Here is an 18,684-nt window from a genome sequence, read left to right as displayed (position 1 = left end):
GAGAAAAAAAGGGCACACATACGCAAAAGAAAGTGAGGGAGAGGGGGGAGGGAAGGACACAACTATTGGGTTGGGTGAACCTATTTTTTAATTAAAAAAATATTAAAATAAAAATAAAAAAATACAAAAAATAAATTAAAATAATAAAACGGTTCTTACAACTTTTTAGGGAACAAAACCATTAAAGTTTTTTGATTTCGTACAAATTGAAATATTTTTAGATATAAAGTATAAATAAATCCCATTATCTATTTTTTTTCAACGGTGTAAGCCCTAATAAGAGCCGATAGCCCAATACCTACAGTTTGATGGGCTTAAATAAATATTATAATCCAACCTAGTTTCCACATAAATTATAATCTAAATAATAGGCTATCAATCAATAGAAACGTTAACACAAAGCAAAAAAGTATTATATTTTTGTTAAGTTTTAACATAAGGTGTCATGAATTATTTAAGAATGGAGTATTCTTTTGTCCTTGGATCCTTGAGGACAAAATGGGACCCACATGGATATATAGGTTAAGAAAATGACAGAAAATATGCCATGTGTCGTCAGAGATTCCCTCTTCCCTTCCTGCCTTCTGCCTTCTGCCTTCATCTTCACGAGTCAAAACTCAAAACCATTCGAGCTTCCTTCCATCCCTCAGACACTGCTACGTATCAATCGATCCCTCGCATTCCAACGCTCTTTCACATAGATCCGAAAATTTCTCTCTCCATTCCTTCTCACACCTCACTCGTCGTCATTCTCAAGCACCCCATTTCATTCGTCTCATCATAAAACTATAAAATAATCGAGTTGTTAAGTTTTGACCCATTCAATTGACTTAAGCAAGATAATAACTTTTCACATTCATCTGAATTTCAACAATTCTTCAACACTCCGATCTGGGTCTCTCTCTTTATTGAGTTTCTGTTTTTCATTCACCGGGGTAGGTTTGTATATTCTAATTAGGGATCTTGAATCGTTTTGGATCCATAATTATTAGTGCGATTTGGCGAATTTAGGGTTTTGATTACATGGGTAAAAATTCCAGTTTATTTTATATCGAAGTTTTATAATGCAATTAGGAAGTTGGGGTTTCAAGCTATCAATAACGTTTATATTGAGGATCAAATTGATTGGATCGCTGGATTAGATGATATATATTGGATTGTAAAGCTTCATATCTGGAAACAGTTATGGGGTGTATGTGCTCGAAAGGAATATCAGCAAATGAGTATTCAGAGAAGGAATCAAAGAGATCATCAAAACGTTTCCTCGGTTCTTCAAGAAGGGATGAAGTTGTAGTGGAGGTTGATAATGGCAGCAATGAAGCTACTGCTAGGCTAATTTCAGAGGGTAACAGAGAAAACACAGCAAGTTCAGGGCAAACACCATGGGATGAAGGGGAGAGAAAGAGTGTGGTTTATGAGCAGCAACCTGTGGTGCAAGTGCAACCGCTTGTGCAACTATCTCAAAAACCTGCAAAAACTGAAACCAAGGGAAACGGAGAGATACACCACCAGCCTGAAATCTGTAGAACATTTAGCGTTGCCAATGGATTTGATGGTGCTCAAGAAGCTGCTGGTTGGCCTTCTTGGCTCACTGCTGTTGCAGGGGAAGCCATTAAAGGATGGTTGCCTAGAAGAGCAGACTCATTTGAGAAATTAGACAAGGTCTGCCCTTCTTTTTGCTTATATTTTAAACTGAAGCTGTTAGATTTTATATAAATTGTGTACATTTGGATGCAGATTGGACAGGGGACTTACAGCAGTGTGTACAGAGCTCGAGACCTTGAAACCGGAAAGATTGTTGCTTTAAAGAAGGTAAGGTTCACTAAGATGGATCCAGAAAGTGTTAGGTTTATGGCAAGAGAGATTATTGTTCTTCGTAGGTTAGACCATCCAAATGTGATGAAGCTTGAAGGTTTACTGACATCTAGGGTTTCGGGGAATTTGTATCTTGTATTTGATTACATGGAGCATGATCTTGCTGGACTTGCAGCATCTCCTATGATTAAATTTACCGAATCACAGGTATATCTCTTTCTTTTAGGCAATCATCTTGTTTATTGAATAGAAGAATTTGTTTCTAATAACACATAACTTCTATCTTCTAATATGGATTTATTGTATTTAACTTGCAGATAAAATGTTATATGAAGCAATTACTCTGTGGGCTAGAACATTGCCACAATCGTGGAATCCTACATCGTGACATCAAGGGCTCAAATCTTTTGATTGACAACAATGGGAATTTAAAAATTGGGGATTTTGGTCTAGCAACTATTTTTAGCAGCAATCAAAGGCAACCTTTAACAAGTAGAGTTGTTACTTTGTGGTATCGGCCTCCTGAGCTTTTATTAGGTGCTACTGATTATGGAGTAGCTGTTGATTTGTGGAGTGCTGGTTGTATCCTTGCTGAACTTTTTGCTGGCAAGCCTATAATGCCTGGAAGAACAGAGGTATTTTATAGAAACTATTAAGTCATTTATCGATAAAGTGGCTGAATTGGTTATGGTATAATGTTGTATACATAAAGACTGTTTTTTTTTTTTTTTTTTTCTAGACTGAATAGACTGTCTGAATCTGAATACATGATCGTTTTACCCTTCTATTGGGAAATGACAATTTGTCAAACAAATCAAACCCATTTCATAGTTTATATCTTATTACACAAACCAATTTCATAGTTTATACTATATACTCTATACCAATTATCAAACTAATCCGAATCTCATCAAATCAAATATGTAAACCTAAAGCTAAAATATGTAACAGAAAACCTTAACCAATTTCACAAATCTGTACCTAATCAACTTGAAAATGTAAATGTACACCTAAAGCCCTAAACAAAAATGTAATAAAAATCTGAACCAATTTCACAAATTTGAACCTAATCAAAACTGTAAATCTCATACGTAGTATTCTTACATGTGAAAGTAAAGATTTAAAATTAGTTTTTTATTTTATGAGTATTCTTTTTTAAATAAATCAAAGCTCCAAATGTCTAACCATATGCTTCAAGTCTGAATCCATAAGGAATGGTTAGTGGATAGAAAGGCAAAATGTAACAAATAATGTTTGTATATATTAAGCTGGGTTTTTTTTTTTGGCTTAAACATATACTTCAAGTGAAATCCCTGCTGTATGATTTTTCTTCACCTTTTTAGTCACTGAAACCGTCACCGTGATTAAATGCATGTAGAATGACTATTTTGCCCTGTGTTTCATATTTTTATTATTACTCATCTGTATTAATAATTATTCACAGGTGGAGCAACTACACAAAATTTTTAAACTTTGTGGTTCGCCATCTGAAGAGTACTGGAGAAAATCAAAGTTGCCTCATGCCACTATTTTCAAACCACAACAGCCTTACAAACGTTGTGTGGGTGAGACATTCAAGGATTTCCCTCCATCTGCTTTAATGCTTTTGGATTCTCTCCTTGCAGTTGAACCTCATAACCGAGGATCTTCTTCTTCTGCACTTCATAGTGAGGTACACTTAAGCTCTATTCTGTATGAATGGGTAATGATGTCTTTCTTAAAGTGTTGTATACATAAAATTGACATGAGAGTATTGTATAGTTCTGTCTAGATTAAGTGATCAACCCATTAAGCTCATTAAGTCAAAAAAAAAAAAAACCACCATGGTGTATGTACTTACTTACCATTTGAGTATTTAATACAGTTTTTCACAACAAAGCCTTTACCTTGTCACCCTTCAAGTTTGCCCAAGTACCCACCAAGTAAGGAGTTTGATGCCAAAATGCGGGATGATGAAATGAGAAGGTAAATTTTCTTGCTTTTGTTTGCAGGATATATGATATGAGGAGGAGGGCATTTACGTCTTTTGCACACACATGATGTGTTATACTCATTTTTCTTTATTGTGATGGCAGGAGTAAAGCAAGTGGTGGAAAAACGCGTGGAGTGGAACCGTTAAGAAATGGTACAAGAGAATCAAGAGCTCAGCCAGCACCCGATGCTAATGCAGAATTGCATGCATCCATAAGGGTATTCTGTTTTCTCTCTTAAAATTTCAAAAAAATATATACATGGCTAATTTTTTTATTAGGATAATATACTTCTTAAAGTCTACCCAATTATAGTAATGAAAATTTCTTTGTATTTTGAGGACATTGTTATTTGGGTAAAAAATTTAAAATTACAATCCTGTAGTAAGAAATGAAAGTAGAATGCTATTATAATCAAATAAATGAAAGTAAGTAGCTATTTCTTGCATTTAACCCAAAAATAAAATGAGCTAATCACTAAAATGACCAAAAAGGGAAAAGGTCATATCACAAAACGACCAACTTTTAAAAATTGTATCACAAATTAATCACCTATTTTGCAAAATGGCTTTTGTGAAATAACTTTATTGTGTAAAATTGCTTTATCAGTGGTCCCCACAACAAAAAACTTCAAAAAGATCCGCAAATCTTTTTTTATTTTGTGAAAATGACATCATTTTCGTGAAAAATGTAGTGGGGACCACTGAAAAAACGATTTGGCAAAAACAGGTATTTAAGGAAATCCATTTGTGAAATAAGTGGTCATTTTGTGATGAGTTTGAAAAGTTGGTCATATGGTGATAAGCCCACCCCATTTTTGGTGGTGATTAGCAAAAATAAAAAGTAAAAATTGTGCTAAACCCTAATAGTAGAGTGATGATGATGATTATTATGTTTGATGCTTTTCAGAAGCGACTAGAACAACAAAACCCTAAAAGTAGCAGTGAGAAATTCAACCATGAAGAAGATAACGAGTCTGCAGGCTCATTACAATATGGCATCTACAACAATCGATCAAATTCAAAGCAACCCGAAGGCCTAGAAAAGCCCGACGAACCTCTTCAAGTTGGGCTTGATTCAGCCCAACACTACAAACGTGGGGCCCAATTGTCCAAGTTTTCAAATTCGTTAGCTTGGCATGGTAGTTCACGGTTGGACCATAGTAAAGGTAATAGTTCACATTGGCCCGAAGATCGTCCAAATGGAAAGTATCACCAATTAAATGATGCTGACGTGGAATCATCTCACCAAATGGATGCCCCTAATTGTTCTTACAAGAAGCATGAACATCCACCCGGAAAGGTATGTAAAACCTTTTTTCAATATAGATTGTGACTCTCTCAGAGTCAGATTCAAATTGTTTGATATCACAGTTAGAAGCCTCTAGCATGCCTCATGCCTCTTACTGGTTTGGTAAGAGGTGGGGTCATCAACTATGAAACAATCCCTAAAGCATTTTGATATTCTTCCATGTAATGTAAAATCATAAACAGAAAAGAAAAGTTATAAGCTTGTTATAGATTATCAAGTGGGCTTCATACTAATAAATTGATATATTATCATTGACAGGGTTATGCCCCAAAGAAAAACCGGATCCATTATTCTGGCCCATTAGTTCCTCCTAGTGGAAATATGGATGAAATGCTTAAAGAACACGAAAGACAAATTCAACATGCTGTTCGGAAAGCGCGCTTTGACAAAACTAAGACCAAAAAGGGCCACACTGATAATGGTCAAAGGGAGTCGTTATTGCAGTATGGAGGAAATTTTAGATGAAATTTATTTAAATAGAAAAAGAAATAGATAAAACAAACGAAATCATTACGTTTCATCAAGAAATGGTACTTCCGGATGGGGTTTTTGTCATGTATAGCTTTAGCCTGGTTTTAAAGATTTAATGTAAAAGGTCGAAAAAAGTATTTAGAAAAAACTTTAAAACAAAGACACATGTAATCTTTTTATTGGATAGTTGGCGAAACGCCCAAATGAGAACAAGTACAGGCAAGTGGTTATCTTTCTTGATGTGGTTACTCAAATGGTTGCAAATCCAAGAAACTTGATACATTTTTGACCAAATTTCTTGCAGAAAAGCTTTCTACTTTCAAGTACTTATAGAGCCATTTAATTTAATCAACTTTTCTCTAGTGATAATGTCTACAGATGGCAAGCAACATTAATTGGATGTACTCATAGCAGGACTTGTAAGTTGGCCCAATCTTTGCTTTCCCATACATCTTCAAGATACAACTAAAAAGGTATACACCAACCTTGGGCGTTTCAACCCGCTCCCCACTATAAAAGTACATCTTTACAAAATTTCTCATATTAAACCATATGTACTTCCATGATGAGGATCTGTTATCTGGCTTCCTATGCCACCCCCCCCCCCCCCCCCCATAGTCTTCGCCATGCTAGTTTAAGCTTAGGTATAAATTTGACACTTGATTCCAACATCTAACACACCCATTTGGCAAAAATTTCTTTAAAATATCATATTTTACACTAGTTGCACTTCCATATTGATCGAAGGACACAAGTTTATGTCATTACATTCCTTGATACAAAGACAAAAATCTACTAGGCACGAGTTGAGTGTTCTAGCACCCAAAATATAACAAAAGATCTACATAAGATGTCATCTCCTTCCAAGCTAACCATCTAAGCTTCAATGAGTCTATCTAGACTTTAAATGTAACCTACATGCTAACCGTAAACCAAAACATAACACACTTCATGGCTCATGCATATACAATTCGACATAAATAACACCAACAAGAAATATGCTCCCATCAGCTACAACATAATAAGATGCACAATCTAAAATAAAACAAGTAATAGGTATTGGTATTGTTGCCCATTCAAATGTCCCTTTAAACAATCCTATGGACAATCCAATTATAGGTTATCATTATCCATTCACAAGTCATATTTAACACCTAAATACTCATGCCACATATAAATGAAAGATCTAAGTGGATATATTACTCTAAAATCCCATACCGATATCTTACTGAAATACCTAGAACATCAGCTCATAATCACCTCTAAAATCTCATACCAATATCAACTCATAATCACTTGTTATGCGTGTGTGACACATCCCTAAATGTATATGCATAAAAACTTCTTAGAGCTCACCCATCCTAAAATTGCTTTTGGTTTAGCCTCCTTAATTGTTAAGTTCTTATACAATATGTTGTCCTTACAATATTAGAACACATTCTGATAGAGAAGTATCAACACCCTTAAAAGAAATGCTTATCTCTCTCTTTCCCAACCAATGTGGGATCAGGTTCAAGTAACCACCTACGTTCACCCCTTTATAGTGTTCGACTTCCTGATCAAACACATCGACCCATGTTCTAGCATTTATAACATCTCCCAAAGACACAAACCATAATATTATCCTATTTAGGCATCTCGGTACGAAAACTTCCCATGATATTACCCATCTAAAATTACTCTTGTCGGGCCTCATTACCTGTAGAGTTCTTATGGGATATATTGCCCTTATGACTTTAAATCACATCATGATAGAGAAGGTATCAACACCCTTTATAAGAAAATGTTTAGTTCCCCTTCCTAGTCGATCGATGATCTTGTGTAAGTAGACTCATACCTTCACCTCGTACCCTTTGAACACATCAACCAATACCCTAGCTTTTATACCATTTGTAATCTCCCTAGAAGGCACGTGCCACAATATTGTTCACTTTGGGCAATTTAGTGTGAAAACTTCCTAGGGCGTTACATGTCTTGAAATTGCTCTCGTTTGAGTCTCCATAACTACAAAATTCTTATAGGATTTGTTGCCCTCATGACTTTAAAACACGTTGTAAGAGACACCCTTATAAACTTACAACTTAAATAAAAAATAAACCACATATATTATCACATAAACATGATTAGATAATTGGTAAGTGCTTTGTACACGATACAAAACCATAAATGCCTACATTTTTCATCAATGTATTATACTTACAACTTAGATAAAATAAACCACATTTCTCTGAATGTCAACTACTTATCCAAAGGCATTAAGATTTATAAGATGATAAATTCGTAAAAGTTTTGGTGTGTATATTAGGTCTTCCCATGAACATGTTCCACAATTAACAAAATGTCCCAAAGTGCACATGTGAACTTGTTTATACATTCTTACGTCTCTATCGAAATTAGAGCGTCTCTATTGAAATTAGAGCATTTTAATGGTTGCTTGTTAAAAAATTTATTTCAAAAAAATAACTATAACTTTTCTACTAACATTTATTTAATATGAATATATTACCACAAACATTTTCTAATAGTTTAACATTTTAAAAAGTTATTATAAAAATAATTAAATAATTTATCCTCGTCCATCTTAAATGTTTAAAAATTTCAATTCATTGAATTTATTGTTTGTATTTTTAAGTTCATTTGATATTTAAATTAACTAATTCATCATCGTAATCACTTGGGTTGAGGTGATTTGGTAAGATATGTGAAAGATGAGCATACAATCTTTATTTTTTTAAGTTTAATAAAATAAATTAACTAGTCAAAGAATAATTGATTCTTAATATGTAGATATGATTGGTGTAAAATAAAATATTATTACATGTAATGAACAAAATGTAAAATGGTAAAAACCTAATAGAAACATGATAGATTTGTTAAAAATGGTTAGGTTGCACTCTTTTCTCTCTCGCACACAAATATATATATATATATATATATATATATATATATATATATATATATATATATATATATATATATATAAATATAAAAGATCCATGTATTACAAAAGTTCATTTAAAAAAACATATATATAAATTATAAACATTTGAAAAGTTGAATTTATAAGAAAAATAGAAAAATATTTAATTATTAAAATTAAAATGTTTTTTCTCTTTTAAATTTAAATACATAATCTATATATAATATTCTAATATAGTTATATGGAAACTAAAAAGTATCAAAATGTCCTTACAGCTCAAATCGTTTGTGGTCACTAAGTACTGAAACATATGAGAAAGGGAAGATGTCATTTGTTGATTTGTAGTTTGTAATTAATTATATTTATTATTTGGACTTATTAAGACAAAAATTGTAGTGGACTACTTTAAAAAATAAAAATTTAATATTGAAATATCACACAATCATTTTTTTCTTTGTTAAAGTAGTATAATATGTACGAAATTCTAAAAGCAGGTGTAGCATCGCTATAGCGCTGATGAGTTTCGCGGTAAATAGCGGTCAATAGCGCCGCGAACTGCGCTATCGCTATTTGAAAATGCTATTTCAAAATAATGGTTCAGTAACACCGCAAAACATTATAGCGTCGTTATAGCACCGCTATAGCGCACTATTGATAGCATAGTGTGTGTATATATATATATATATATATATATATATATATATATATATATATATATATATATATATATATATATATATGGGTAAAGTGAATATACCTAACAACCTTATATAAGCTTAGGTACCTAACCACATTATACTATATTGTTTTGCATTATATTTCCATTGCAATCGTCTAAGGTTGTTAAACTTCAACCTTTAACTTGATTTACTTCCAAGATTTTCAGACATTCACCATTGTATTCCTCCTACACCATTTGATTTGTAACGGTAGTATATGAAGCCCACCAGGGGGCCTCCGATAGAACGACATCATTTGAAGGAAGATAATGGTGAAAGTCCAAAGATTTTGGAAGCAATCAAATTATGAGGTTGAGTTTTAAGAACTTTGGGTGATTGCAATGCAAATATGATACAAAATTACGTAGTATGATGTGGTTAGGTACGTAAGCTTATATAAGGTTGTTAGGTATATTCACTTTACCCTATATATATATATATATATATATATATATATATATATATATATATATATATATATATATATGTATAAAAGGTGAAAAAGAGTGCCAAAATGTCATTTTTAGCAAATTTAATCGGTTTCGGACATGGTGCAACTGCCTTCACCAAACCCAAAATGGCTAATTACTAATTTAGCCAAATTAAGAAAGTAATTAACCATTTTTAGCGAAAAATTAGGAATTGTCCGAAATAGCCCACAAAACCGTAGATTTTAGAATCGTCTACTGTTTCGCTAATCCGTCTACTGTTTCATTTTTAGTATAAAAAAAATCATGTTGAAGATAGAAAACTGTAGGATTTTTTAAAACATACGGTTTTCTCTATAAAATACGGTTTCCTAAATTGTAGCTTACGGTTTTGGGTTAAATCTACGGTTTTCTTTTTTCTTCTTTTAATGAAATCTACGGTTTTGGGTTGAAATTTACGGTCTTTGGTTAAAAAGCTACGGTTTTGTGCATTGTGGACTTGTACACCGTATGTTTCGTAAGAAACCTACGGTATTAATTTTTTTTCGGTTTAAAAAAAAAAATTATCCCAATATACAAAAACTACTCCTAATCAACAATACAGTAAAATTTTGATTAAAAATTGACGTATCTCGTTGTTCGGGTGTTCTATTGAGAGAAAATAATAGACAATGATAGAAAAAAATGAGGAAAAAGTAACTTAAACTAAAAAGTAAGACGTTCTATACTATGGGCCAATGCCCACAAAACAGTAGACAGACCATAAAAGAGTAGTCAATTGCGACGAGAGAGCAGTTTTCGAAGGTTGACCGCAGTCAACCCTCGCTGACTGTAATCAACCCTAACACATCTACTATTTCGTGGGCTAGTTTTGAGTAATGTATTTCTTTTGGCTAATTTTAGATAGATAATTAATATATTTTGCTAGATTAGTATTTTCTCCGACTCAAAATGATTAGCAACTTAAGATGCCTTTAACTTTGCAACTCAAAGACCAAATATTCCACCAAACTTAACAACTACCCGTTTGCTTCATTCAGAATCTTTCTAGGTTGCATGTCTTACATCATAGAATTCTTTAATATAATCACTTAAACTCTAAGCATCACCATACCGTCTCTCTCTATAGATATATACATACTTGAATACAACCCCATAGCTTCATAACAATCCCAGAAAACTTAGTTTTATCTGTTGATAAAAAAATGAGGTCGAGAACACAATACCCAATGAACACCAAGCTTCTTGTCATTGCCATCATTGTCGTCTTCTTTCTTCTCTTTGTATTTCGATCAACCTTTTCATCTTCCAATGATCAAGTTTCATCTCAAATTGCGCAAAAAGTCATTCCAAAAGCAGTTTCAGGTTCTTTAAGAAACATTCAAAAGTCGCCAAAATGCTCAGAAACCTGCAACAAAATCCCACCTTCATTAGCTCAAGCCTTGGTACACTACTCAACCTCCACCATCACCCCACAACAAACCAGCAAAGAAATATCGGTAACCAAAAAGATCTTAGACATGAAATCACCTTGTAACTTTCTAGTCTTTGGGCTAGGGCACGATAGCTTAATGTGGAGCTCTTTGAACTTCAATGGCCGAACAGTCTTTCTTGAAGAAGACAAAGCATGGATCGAGCAAATCAAGAAAAGATTTCCCATGTTGGAATCTTATCATGTAACGTATGACAGTAAGGTGAACCAAGCAGATGGCCTTATGGAAGCCGGAAAAGGGCCGGAGTGCACGGCGGTGGGTGAAACCAGGCACTCGGTTTGTCAATTAGCGCTGAAGGGTTTGCCGGAGGATGTTTATGAGACGACGTGGGATTTGATAATGGTGGATGCGCCGACGGGGTACTATGATGAGGCACCAGGGCGGATGAGTGCGATTTATACGGCGGGGATGATGGCGAGGAACAGGGCGGAGGGAGAGACCGATGTTTTTGTGCATGATGTGAATAGGGTTGTTGAGGATAAGTTTTCTAATGCGTTTTTGTGTGAAGGGTATATGAAGAAACAAGAGGGGAGATTAAGGCACTTCAGGATTCCAAGTCATAGAGATGAACCTAACAAGCCTTTTTGTCCTTGAGATCTGATTTTGAAATATTGATTATTGATTTCTTTTCAATTGGCTCTTGATTCTTGTTATAAGAATCTTGGATTTTTCTTTTTGAGCATGTAAAATAAATGACAAAAATAACGAGTATTAGATTAAATTTTTACATGAGGAATTTTTGTTCTAAAGTACATGTTGATTCAATAAAGTTTTTCATTAATTGTTTTCGAGCAAAAGTATAACTCATTTATCAATTTTGCTATGTTTTGATCATAATTTAACCAATGTAAAATTATTTAAATGAACTTTGGTCATTTATTTTTGAAAAAATTAATACAATAAGAATAAGAAAGAAATTAAAAAAAAAAAAATTTTATAATAATTCAATAAAATAATTTTTTTTTTAAGAAATAGTCCTTATAATTTGGTAAAAAAATAAAATTGTTGAAATGGTTCTTAGAGATAAAACTATAATTTTCAAAAAGTTAACAAGCCAAACTTTTAAACTTATTGAAAGAGGGACCAAAACCACACCATTTTTTGGTAATAATCTTATTTTAGTACATTGCCTTGACAAATCGACAAACCACAGGTACCATTTCTGTAATTTTGTCAAATCTATAAAAGATTGTTTTAACTTTTAAGTAATTTTTATTAAAAGAAACTACTATTCATTAATCCAGTTGGGCTGGCCCGTTATCATTTCCAACGAAAACCCAAAACTTTATTGCATAAAGAAGTGCCCACTAGGCCACTACCCCCTTCAACAGTAGGAAACCCTAGTCATATATCTCTCTTTCATTGTGGACTCTTCACTGTGCTCTCGGAAGAAACGCTCGTGTAATTATCAGGTATCATCTTCATTCCACCGTTTAATCTTTCTTGTTCAACAATTTCTTACCATTTCTATTTTGCGTGCTCATTCGAAGTCTGTATTTGTTTCTGTTATTCAGATCTGACGTAAAAACGAACGTTTGTTCCTTTCAGCAATGGCTCTGGTGAGTTTTCAATTCTGATTTTGTTACTTTCTCGTCGATATTTTCGCTGAATTTTGTTAGTTGCGCAAGTGTGCATGCATAATAACATTTCAAAGTAGGCAGATTTGTAGTTCTACGTTTATATATGCATGAACTGTTGCTGTTCTGTCTGGTTATTTCACATTTCGCTTTATCGAATTTATTTGAAATATTCGCGAAATTCTGTTTATGTTTGGAGGCCAACTCGTGATTCGTTGTGCTTGTGTTAATTGCGTTTAGATCCAGTTGTGGTGCTATTTGATCACTTAATTTACAATGTTGATCGACAACTTACTGTGTTTTACTTGTTGTTTTGGTTTTAATTTGTAATCTAAGTGATCAAATGCACAACCATCTGATTTATCGCTCATTTATTTATAATGAATTAATATCAACTTATTGATGGCATTTTCAAACTCAAATGTTCTAACTTATGTTACTGGGAGAATATTTTGGGATATATACCTTGTGTTTTAACATGTAGCTTCACAATTGAGAAAAAATTCATTGAACAATGGCCTAAGCTACCATGATAATAAGTTCATTAGATACTGGATTTATGTTGATAGTGAAGTATTAACCATTAGAAACTTGTATCATGTTGCTTGTTGAATCATAAATTGACAAATGAGCCTTCAAACAAAGTGCCAACTTTTGTGTTACTATGGTGATGTAGTTATGGTTAGTTGCATTCATTTAAGTTTAAGATAATTTGTTTTAACAGATAATTTTCTTGTAGGTCATGCATGCTGCGAAAACCAACAAGAATGCTTTCAAGACATTAATTACTGCAGAATATGTTGGTGTTGAAGTTAAGTGGGCTGAAAAATTCGAAATGGGCGTTTCAAATAAAACTCCTGAGTTTCTTAAGATGAACCCTATTGGAAAGGTACATTTTTTTTTTCAAAAAAATATGATTTCACTCTCTGCAATGGTGGGTGCTTTATTCAGTTTCTTTACACAATGTGCTATAATTGTTGAAGGTTCCTGTTCTTGAGACTCCTGATGGCCCTGTATTTGAGAGTAATGCCATTGCTCGCTATGGTAAGTGACATGACTCATGACCATTGAAATCTCATAATTTTTTTTATCGTTGTAGTGCTTATTCTGTTATATTTTGTCATCATAGTTGCTCGCATGAAGACTGACACTTCTCTTTTGGGATCTTCACCAATTGAATATGTAAGTTTCATCATTTTTCGATAAAGTTTTTTTTTTTAATTAAACTCATTTACTTAAAGCTTTACTTATTCATTGAATGTTTTTCCAGGGACACATTGAGCAATGGATTGATTTCTCTTCACTTGAAATCGACACAAATGTGTTGAAATGGTTGATGCCAAGATTTGGTTATGCTAACTATGTTGCTCCGGTTTGTTTACACTTTACTAATTACCAATTTACCCTTTTCGATTATAGTGTCCATGTCCTATCAATAACACTTCTTTTCAACACGAATTAAAGGTAGAGGAGGCTGCAATTGCTGGATTAAAGAGAGCTCTTGGTGCCCTAAACACACATCTTGCCTCGCACACATTCTTGGTTGGACATAGCGTGACACTTGCTGACATCATCACAACATGCAATCTTTACCTTGGATTCAAAGTCATGATGACCAAAACCTTCACATCTGAGTTTCCTCATGTTGAGAGGTATTTCTGGACCATGGTTAATCAACCTAACTTCAGTAAGGTTATTGGTGAGTTGAAACAAACAGAAGCTGTTCCACCTCTTCCTTCTTCAAAAAAAGCAGCTCAACCTAAAGAGACTAAACCAAAGGCTGAGCCTAAAAAAGAAGAAAAGAAAGAAGCTCCAAAAGCTGAAACTAATGGCGATGAAGAAGAGGCACCAAAGCCTAAACCAAAGAACCCTCTTGATTTGTTGCCACCAAGTAAGATGGTTTTGGATGACTGGAAAAGGCTTTATTCCAACACCAAGACCAACTTCCGTGAGGTTGCAATTAAAGGTATATCATCATTCTTTATTTTTTTTATTTGGGAAAAGAAGTAGCAACATACTTTCATTAAGTTGCTTATTATAGCATACTACTTTTGTTTTCTCTTATTTCAACAATATACTTTAAAAAGTCTACAGATTTATAAAAATGTCATTTAAATACAAGTGCTAGCATAAAAGATCCAATATTTTCACGTTTTTTCCGAATTAAACCTAAAAATTATTTTTTCTAAAAAAAACCTTTCATTTTTCTGTTTGTTCCGATTTGACCCTTTTAGCAGGTTTACTGGTATATTTTGGATTTAGAGTTGTTCCAGAAAACTTCTTGAAGGTTTTTTTTTCCCTGAAAAAAGTCAACTTTTTATTTTCTAAAGAATGTCAAATGCGAGGGTTTTCTTGGAAAAAAAGTAAAAAACTGAGGTATTTTTGGAAACAGTCCTCTAAAACTGGAAGATTACTGTAAGTATGCTAAAAGGGCCAAACTGAAAAAAAGGGAAAAAAAAGGTCTTTTTTAGGAAAAATAAAAAGTTGTGGTTAATTCTGAAAAACCCAAAATATAGGGTCTTTTATGATAACTCTAAATACAAAGCAATTTTCAATTTTCATTGCTATGAATGGATGGAAATCTTTTAAAATACAATGTTGCAATAGAAACAAATAGAAGTAGGATGCTATATATTGGTATTTTTTGGCAAGTTACTTGTAAGCTACATTCCCAACTATTTTTGTTTCTATTTTGTGCTATATATTACTTTAAAAAAAAATCCACCAATGTATATCAATGTTTTAACTACAAAGCACTTTCACTCTTGTAATTGGATAAAATTTATAAAGTGTAATGTTCAAACAAGAAAAATCAGAAAGTATGATGCTGTAATTTCTTGATATGGAAAAATAGAAGTAGGGAGTTTTAAAGTGAATTTAACTTTTGTATATGTTATTTTTGAAGGCTTCTGGGAGATGTTTGATCCAGAGGGCTACTCTCTATGGTTCTGTGATTACAAATACAATGATGAAAACATGGTGTCATTTGTGACAATGAACAAAGTTGGAGGATTCCTTCAAAGAATGGATTTAGCAAGAAAGTATGCTTTTGGGAAGATGCTGATTATTGGAAACGAGCCTCCATTCAAGGTGAAGGGTTTATGGCTTTTCCGTGGGCCCGAGATCCCAAAGTTTGTAATGGACGAGTGTTATGACATGGAGCTTTATGAGTGGACAAAGGTGGATTTGTCTGATGAAGCACAAAAGGAGCGTGTGAATCAGATGATCGAAGATTTTGAGCCTTTTGAAGGGGAAACTCTTTTGGATGCTAAGTGCTTTAAGTGAGAAAAGAAGAGATGTTTTTTCTGTGGGTAGTTTGTTTGTTTCAAAGTGTTTGTTTTTTGTGGGTTAAAATGGTGTTAATTTTAAGTCAGTTTTGATCTCAATGTAATACCCAAGACCAAGACCGGATGGTTGTTAATCATGAGTTTGTTTATGGAGTGTGTTGATTGTTTTTTCTTTAAATTAATCATGTTAAGAATTTACTTTGGTAAGATGATGCATTCTACTGCAATTTACTATACTTGTTACAGCTACAAGTGTTGAGGCCTTGAGGGGACTGAAGGCGTTTCAACTCAACTCATTTTAGAACCTCCAAAATACCCGTAGTTATCTGCATCCAAGTCTTACTTTGATTCTATCGTAAACCCACTTGTTCATCCCAACCTGACCATTCTTGGGTTGTAATGAAAGAGACTAAGAGAGTATCAATCTCCGCTATTATCTATATTAAATTCATGACATTTAACTTGATTGCGACCAATATATTCCATCTTGCTGATATCTCTCGTACTAAGTTCAGATTTTTGATAGATCTTGTGAGTTCATGGAATTTAATCTTGGGACAATCCATCAAAGTCACTTTTAATTAAGACAAAAAAAAAAAAGTCACGTTATTGGAGAGTATATAGAGAACCCCAATTTGTAAGAAATATAAGCATATGTATTTATACATCTGCAGAAGTAGACAAAGTTGACGAAAAAAATATGGAATCTTCAATAGCAAAACAGTATGTTAAGATAACTGCCATGCAACTCGAGCTGTCTGGACAAGCTAATTAGATAGGCGGAGGCAACATGGGTTGTAATGTAGCATAAGTTTTCCCCAAACAGACCCAAAACTGCCTTATTTCTTTTTATATTCTTTCGTTCTAATCATGTTTTCCATTACATTGCATCATCCCATGTCCAAAGTTATATAAGTGATTTGGGGTGCTGCTGTAAACCCCGCCCATTGGTAACAATGCTATGTCTATTGACCCCAATATTTTGTTACGTACAAGATCAAACTCGCATTAATTTATAAATATATACATTTCACAACACCTATGACCTAACTTATTAGATCATAGTTTAAATCTTCATTTATACTCATATTATTTTCAATTACATTATATAGTCTGTGAAATTAAAATGACCAACATTTTCTAGTCAAGTGTAAATGTATCTTTATTCTCTAACTCCCATAACCATCTATCTTACATGTTTCGAAATTTTATATCTCCACACTAAACATCATTTGAAAAGCATGCAATGTGACTATTATACGTCTTTTTGCAAATCAATGAATCCAAACCAATACTTTTTTACTGAAGTAGACTAGAAACCAAATGTTGTTACTCGAAGCGCCTTTAAACTTTATATGATTCACATCATTCTAAACCACCATTTAAACCATGAATCAATTTTATGATAAACATGGGGGGCATTGAGGGGAACAAAGTGGGCAGCTGCATAGGATTTAATTTTTTTCATTATATATTTTTATTTAAAAATAAAAAATTATAATAAAGATAAGGATCATTTTTTCTTGTTACTCCTAGACCTTTGAAAATATTGAATTCGGGACCGGCCCTGATGATAAACATTCACAAAGAGTATGGTTTCGACATGAATCTCCACCTCCCTTTGTAGCATAAAACCCAACTTAAAGCAAACAAGCTTCCAATTCCTAAACCATCCTTTTTTTTCACCCTTAACAAGACAAAATCGTGTCCTATTTATCAGGCAAAATCACAAACCATGAGCCATGAGGACGCACCTCCAATTTCAATGGCTATTTGAGTTTTCTCTTTATCTCCTCGATGATAGTTCAGTGGTAGAGAAGTGAAATTTCACAAATGGTTTAAACCATGAATCCAAATATTATTAGTGTTTTGCGATTGATATCATACATGTGAGTCTGGAGTCTTGAAATGGGTTGGCATAGATGGTATGGTTGATCATTTTTTTTTTCACTTTTTTATTATTTCTTTACAAATGATAAATTAAACTAAATTATTATAACTATGGGTAAATGGTACAAAAAAACATTCTTTTTACATAGAAATTCAATTTTGACACCGTGTTTTTTTTAGTGTCAATTTTGACACTGTGTTTTCCAATTTGTTACAATTCTGACCACTTGACCGGTTAACCAGGTTACATGCTGATGTGGCATGATGACGTCTCAATTTTGATGACATGATATGCTGATGTGTCAAAATTGATTTTTTTTTCCACAAAAAACACTAAGTTTTCAATTTTTTCGATTTTGACACTAAGTTTAATTTTTTATTTCAATTTGACATTATGTTTTTTTTGTTCCAACCCAACATCATTTATCAAATTTTGTTCAATTTTGTCTATTTTCCATTTGAAACCGTATAAATATATTTTTTTTATTACATTTTAAACCGTATAAACATATTTTTTTCATTTAAAAACCACATTTTTATTTAAATACAAGGTGTTTTTTTTCTTACATTCAAAGCATTAGTTATATCATGAGAATCAAACTAATCATAAGCTTCTAATAAGATGTAAAAATTTGATGGGTTGTAAACTTGATATCCGAGTTTGAATGACTACACGCCTACAAACCTCCAAATACATTTTAAAGTTGCATATTTAATATAAAATATAATTTTTATATAACTAATACATATTTATACATAAAAATATGGTTTAAGTGTAAAAAAATATATTTATACAAAACTAT

The 18,684-nt window shown here is 33.0% G+C and overlaps 3 protein-coding genes across 3 annotated transcripts; all 3 read left to right on the top strand.

Moving 5' to 3' along the window:
• The first annotated feature begins 548 nt into the window (after nt 1-548).
• Nucleotides 549-5,802, top strand: LOC145015167 (putative serine/threonine-protein kinase At1g54610). The gene is made up of 8 exons (XM_078973616.1): nt 549-1,662; nt 1,738-2,022; nt 2,133-2,450; nt 3,260-3,487; nt 3,680-3,780; nt 3,891-4,005; nt 4,695-5,087; nt 5,355-5,802. Exons 1-8 carry the CDS (start codon nt 1,186-1,188, stop codon nt 5,559-5,561), a joined length of 2,124 nt encoding a protein of 707 aa, XP_078829742.1. The 5' UTR covers nt 549-1,185; the 3' UTR covers nt 5,562-5,802.
• A 4,945-nt stretch (nt 5,803-10,747) lies between these two features.
• GXM3 (glucuronoxylan 4-O-methyltransferase-like protein (DUF579)) lies at nt 10,748-11,854 on the top strand. The gene has a single exon (XM_078973623.1). It carries the CDS (start codon nt 10,840-10,842, stop codon nt 11,719-11,721), a length of 882 nt encoding a protein of 293 aa, XP_078829749.1. The 5' UTR covers nt 10,748-10,839; the 3' UTR covers nt 11,722-11,854.
• Nucleotides 11,855-12,428: 574 nt separating this feature from the next.
• Nucleotides 12,429-16,169, top strand: LOC145015170 (elongation factor 1-gamma-like). Its single transcript, XM_078973619.1, has 8 exons — nt 12,429-12,539; nt 12,642-12,686; nt 13,444-13,593; nt 13,688-13,748; nt 13,834-13,886; nt 13,975-14,076; nt 14,169-14,670; nt 15,610-16,169. The coding sequence occupies exons 2-8, from the start codon at nt 12,678-12,680 to the stop codon at nt 15,987-15,989; spliced, it is 1,257 nt and encodes a 418-aa protein (XP_078829745.1). The 5' UTR covers nt 12,429-12,539; nt 12,642-12,677; the 3' UTR covers nt 15,990-16,169.
• The last annotated feature ends 2,515 nt before the right edge of the window (nt 16,170-18,684 follow it).

The sequence above is a fragment of the Lactuca saligna genome, chromosome 9 (assembly GCF_052625555.1).
Source record: "Lactuca saligna cultivar CGN05327 chromosome 9, ASM5262555v1, whole genome shotgun sequence".
Taxonomy (NCBI): domain Eukaryota; kingdom Viridiplantae; phylum Streptophyta; class Magnoliopsida; order Asterales; family Asteraceae; genus Lactuca; species Lactuca saligna.
The sequence above is the reverse complement of the archived record's forward strand: the minus strand, read 5'-3'. Positions and strand labels throughout refer to the sequence as shown.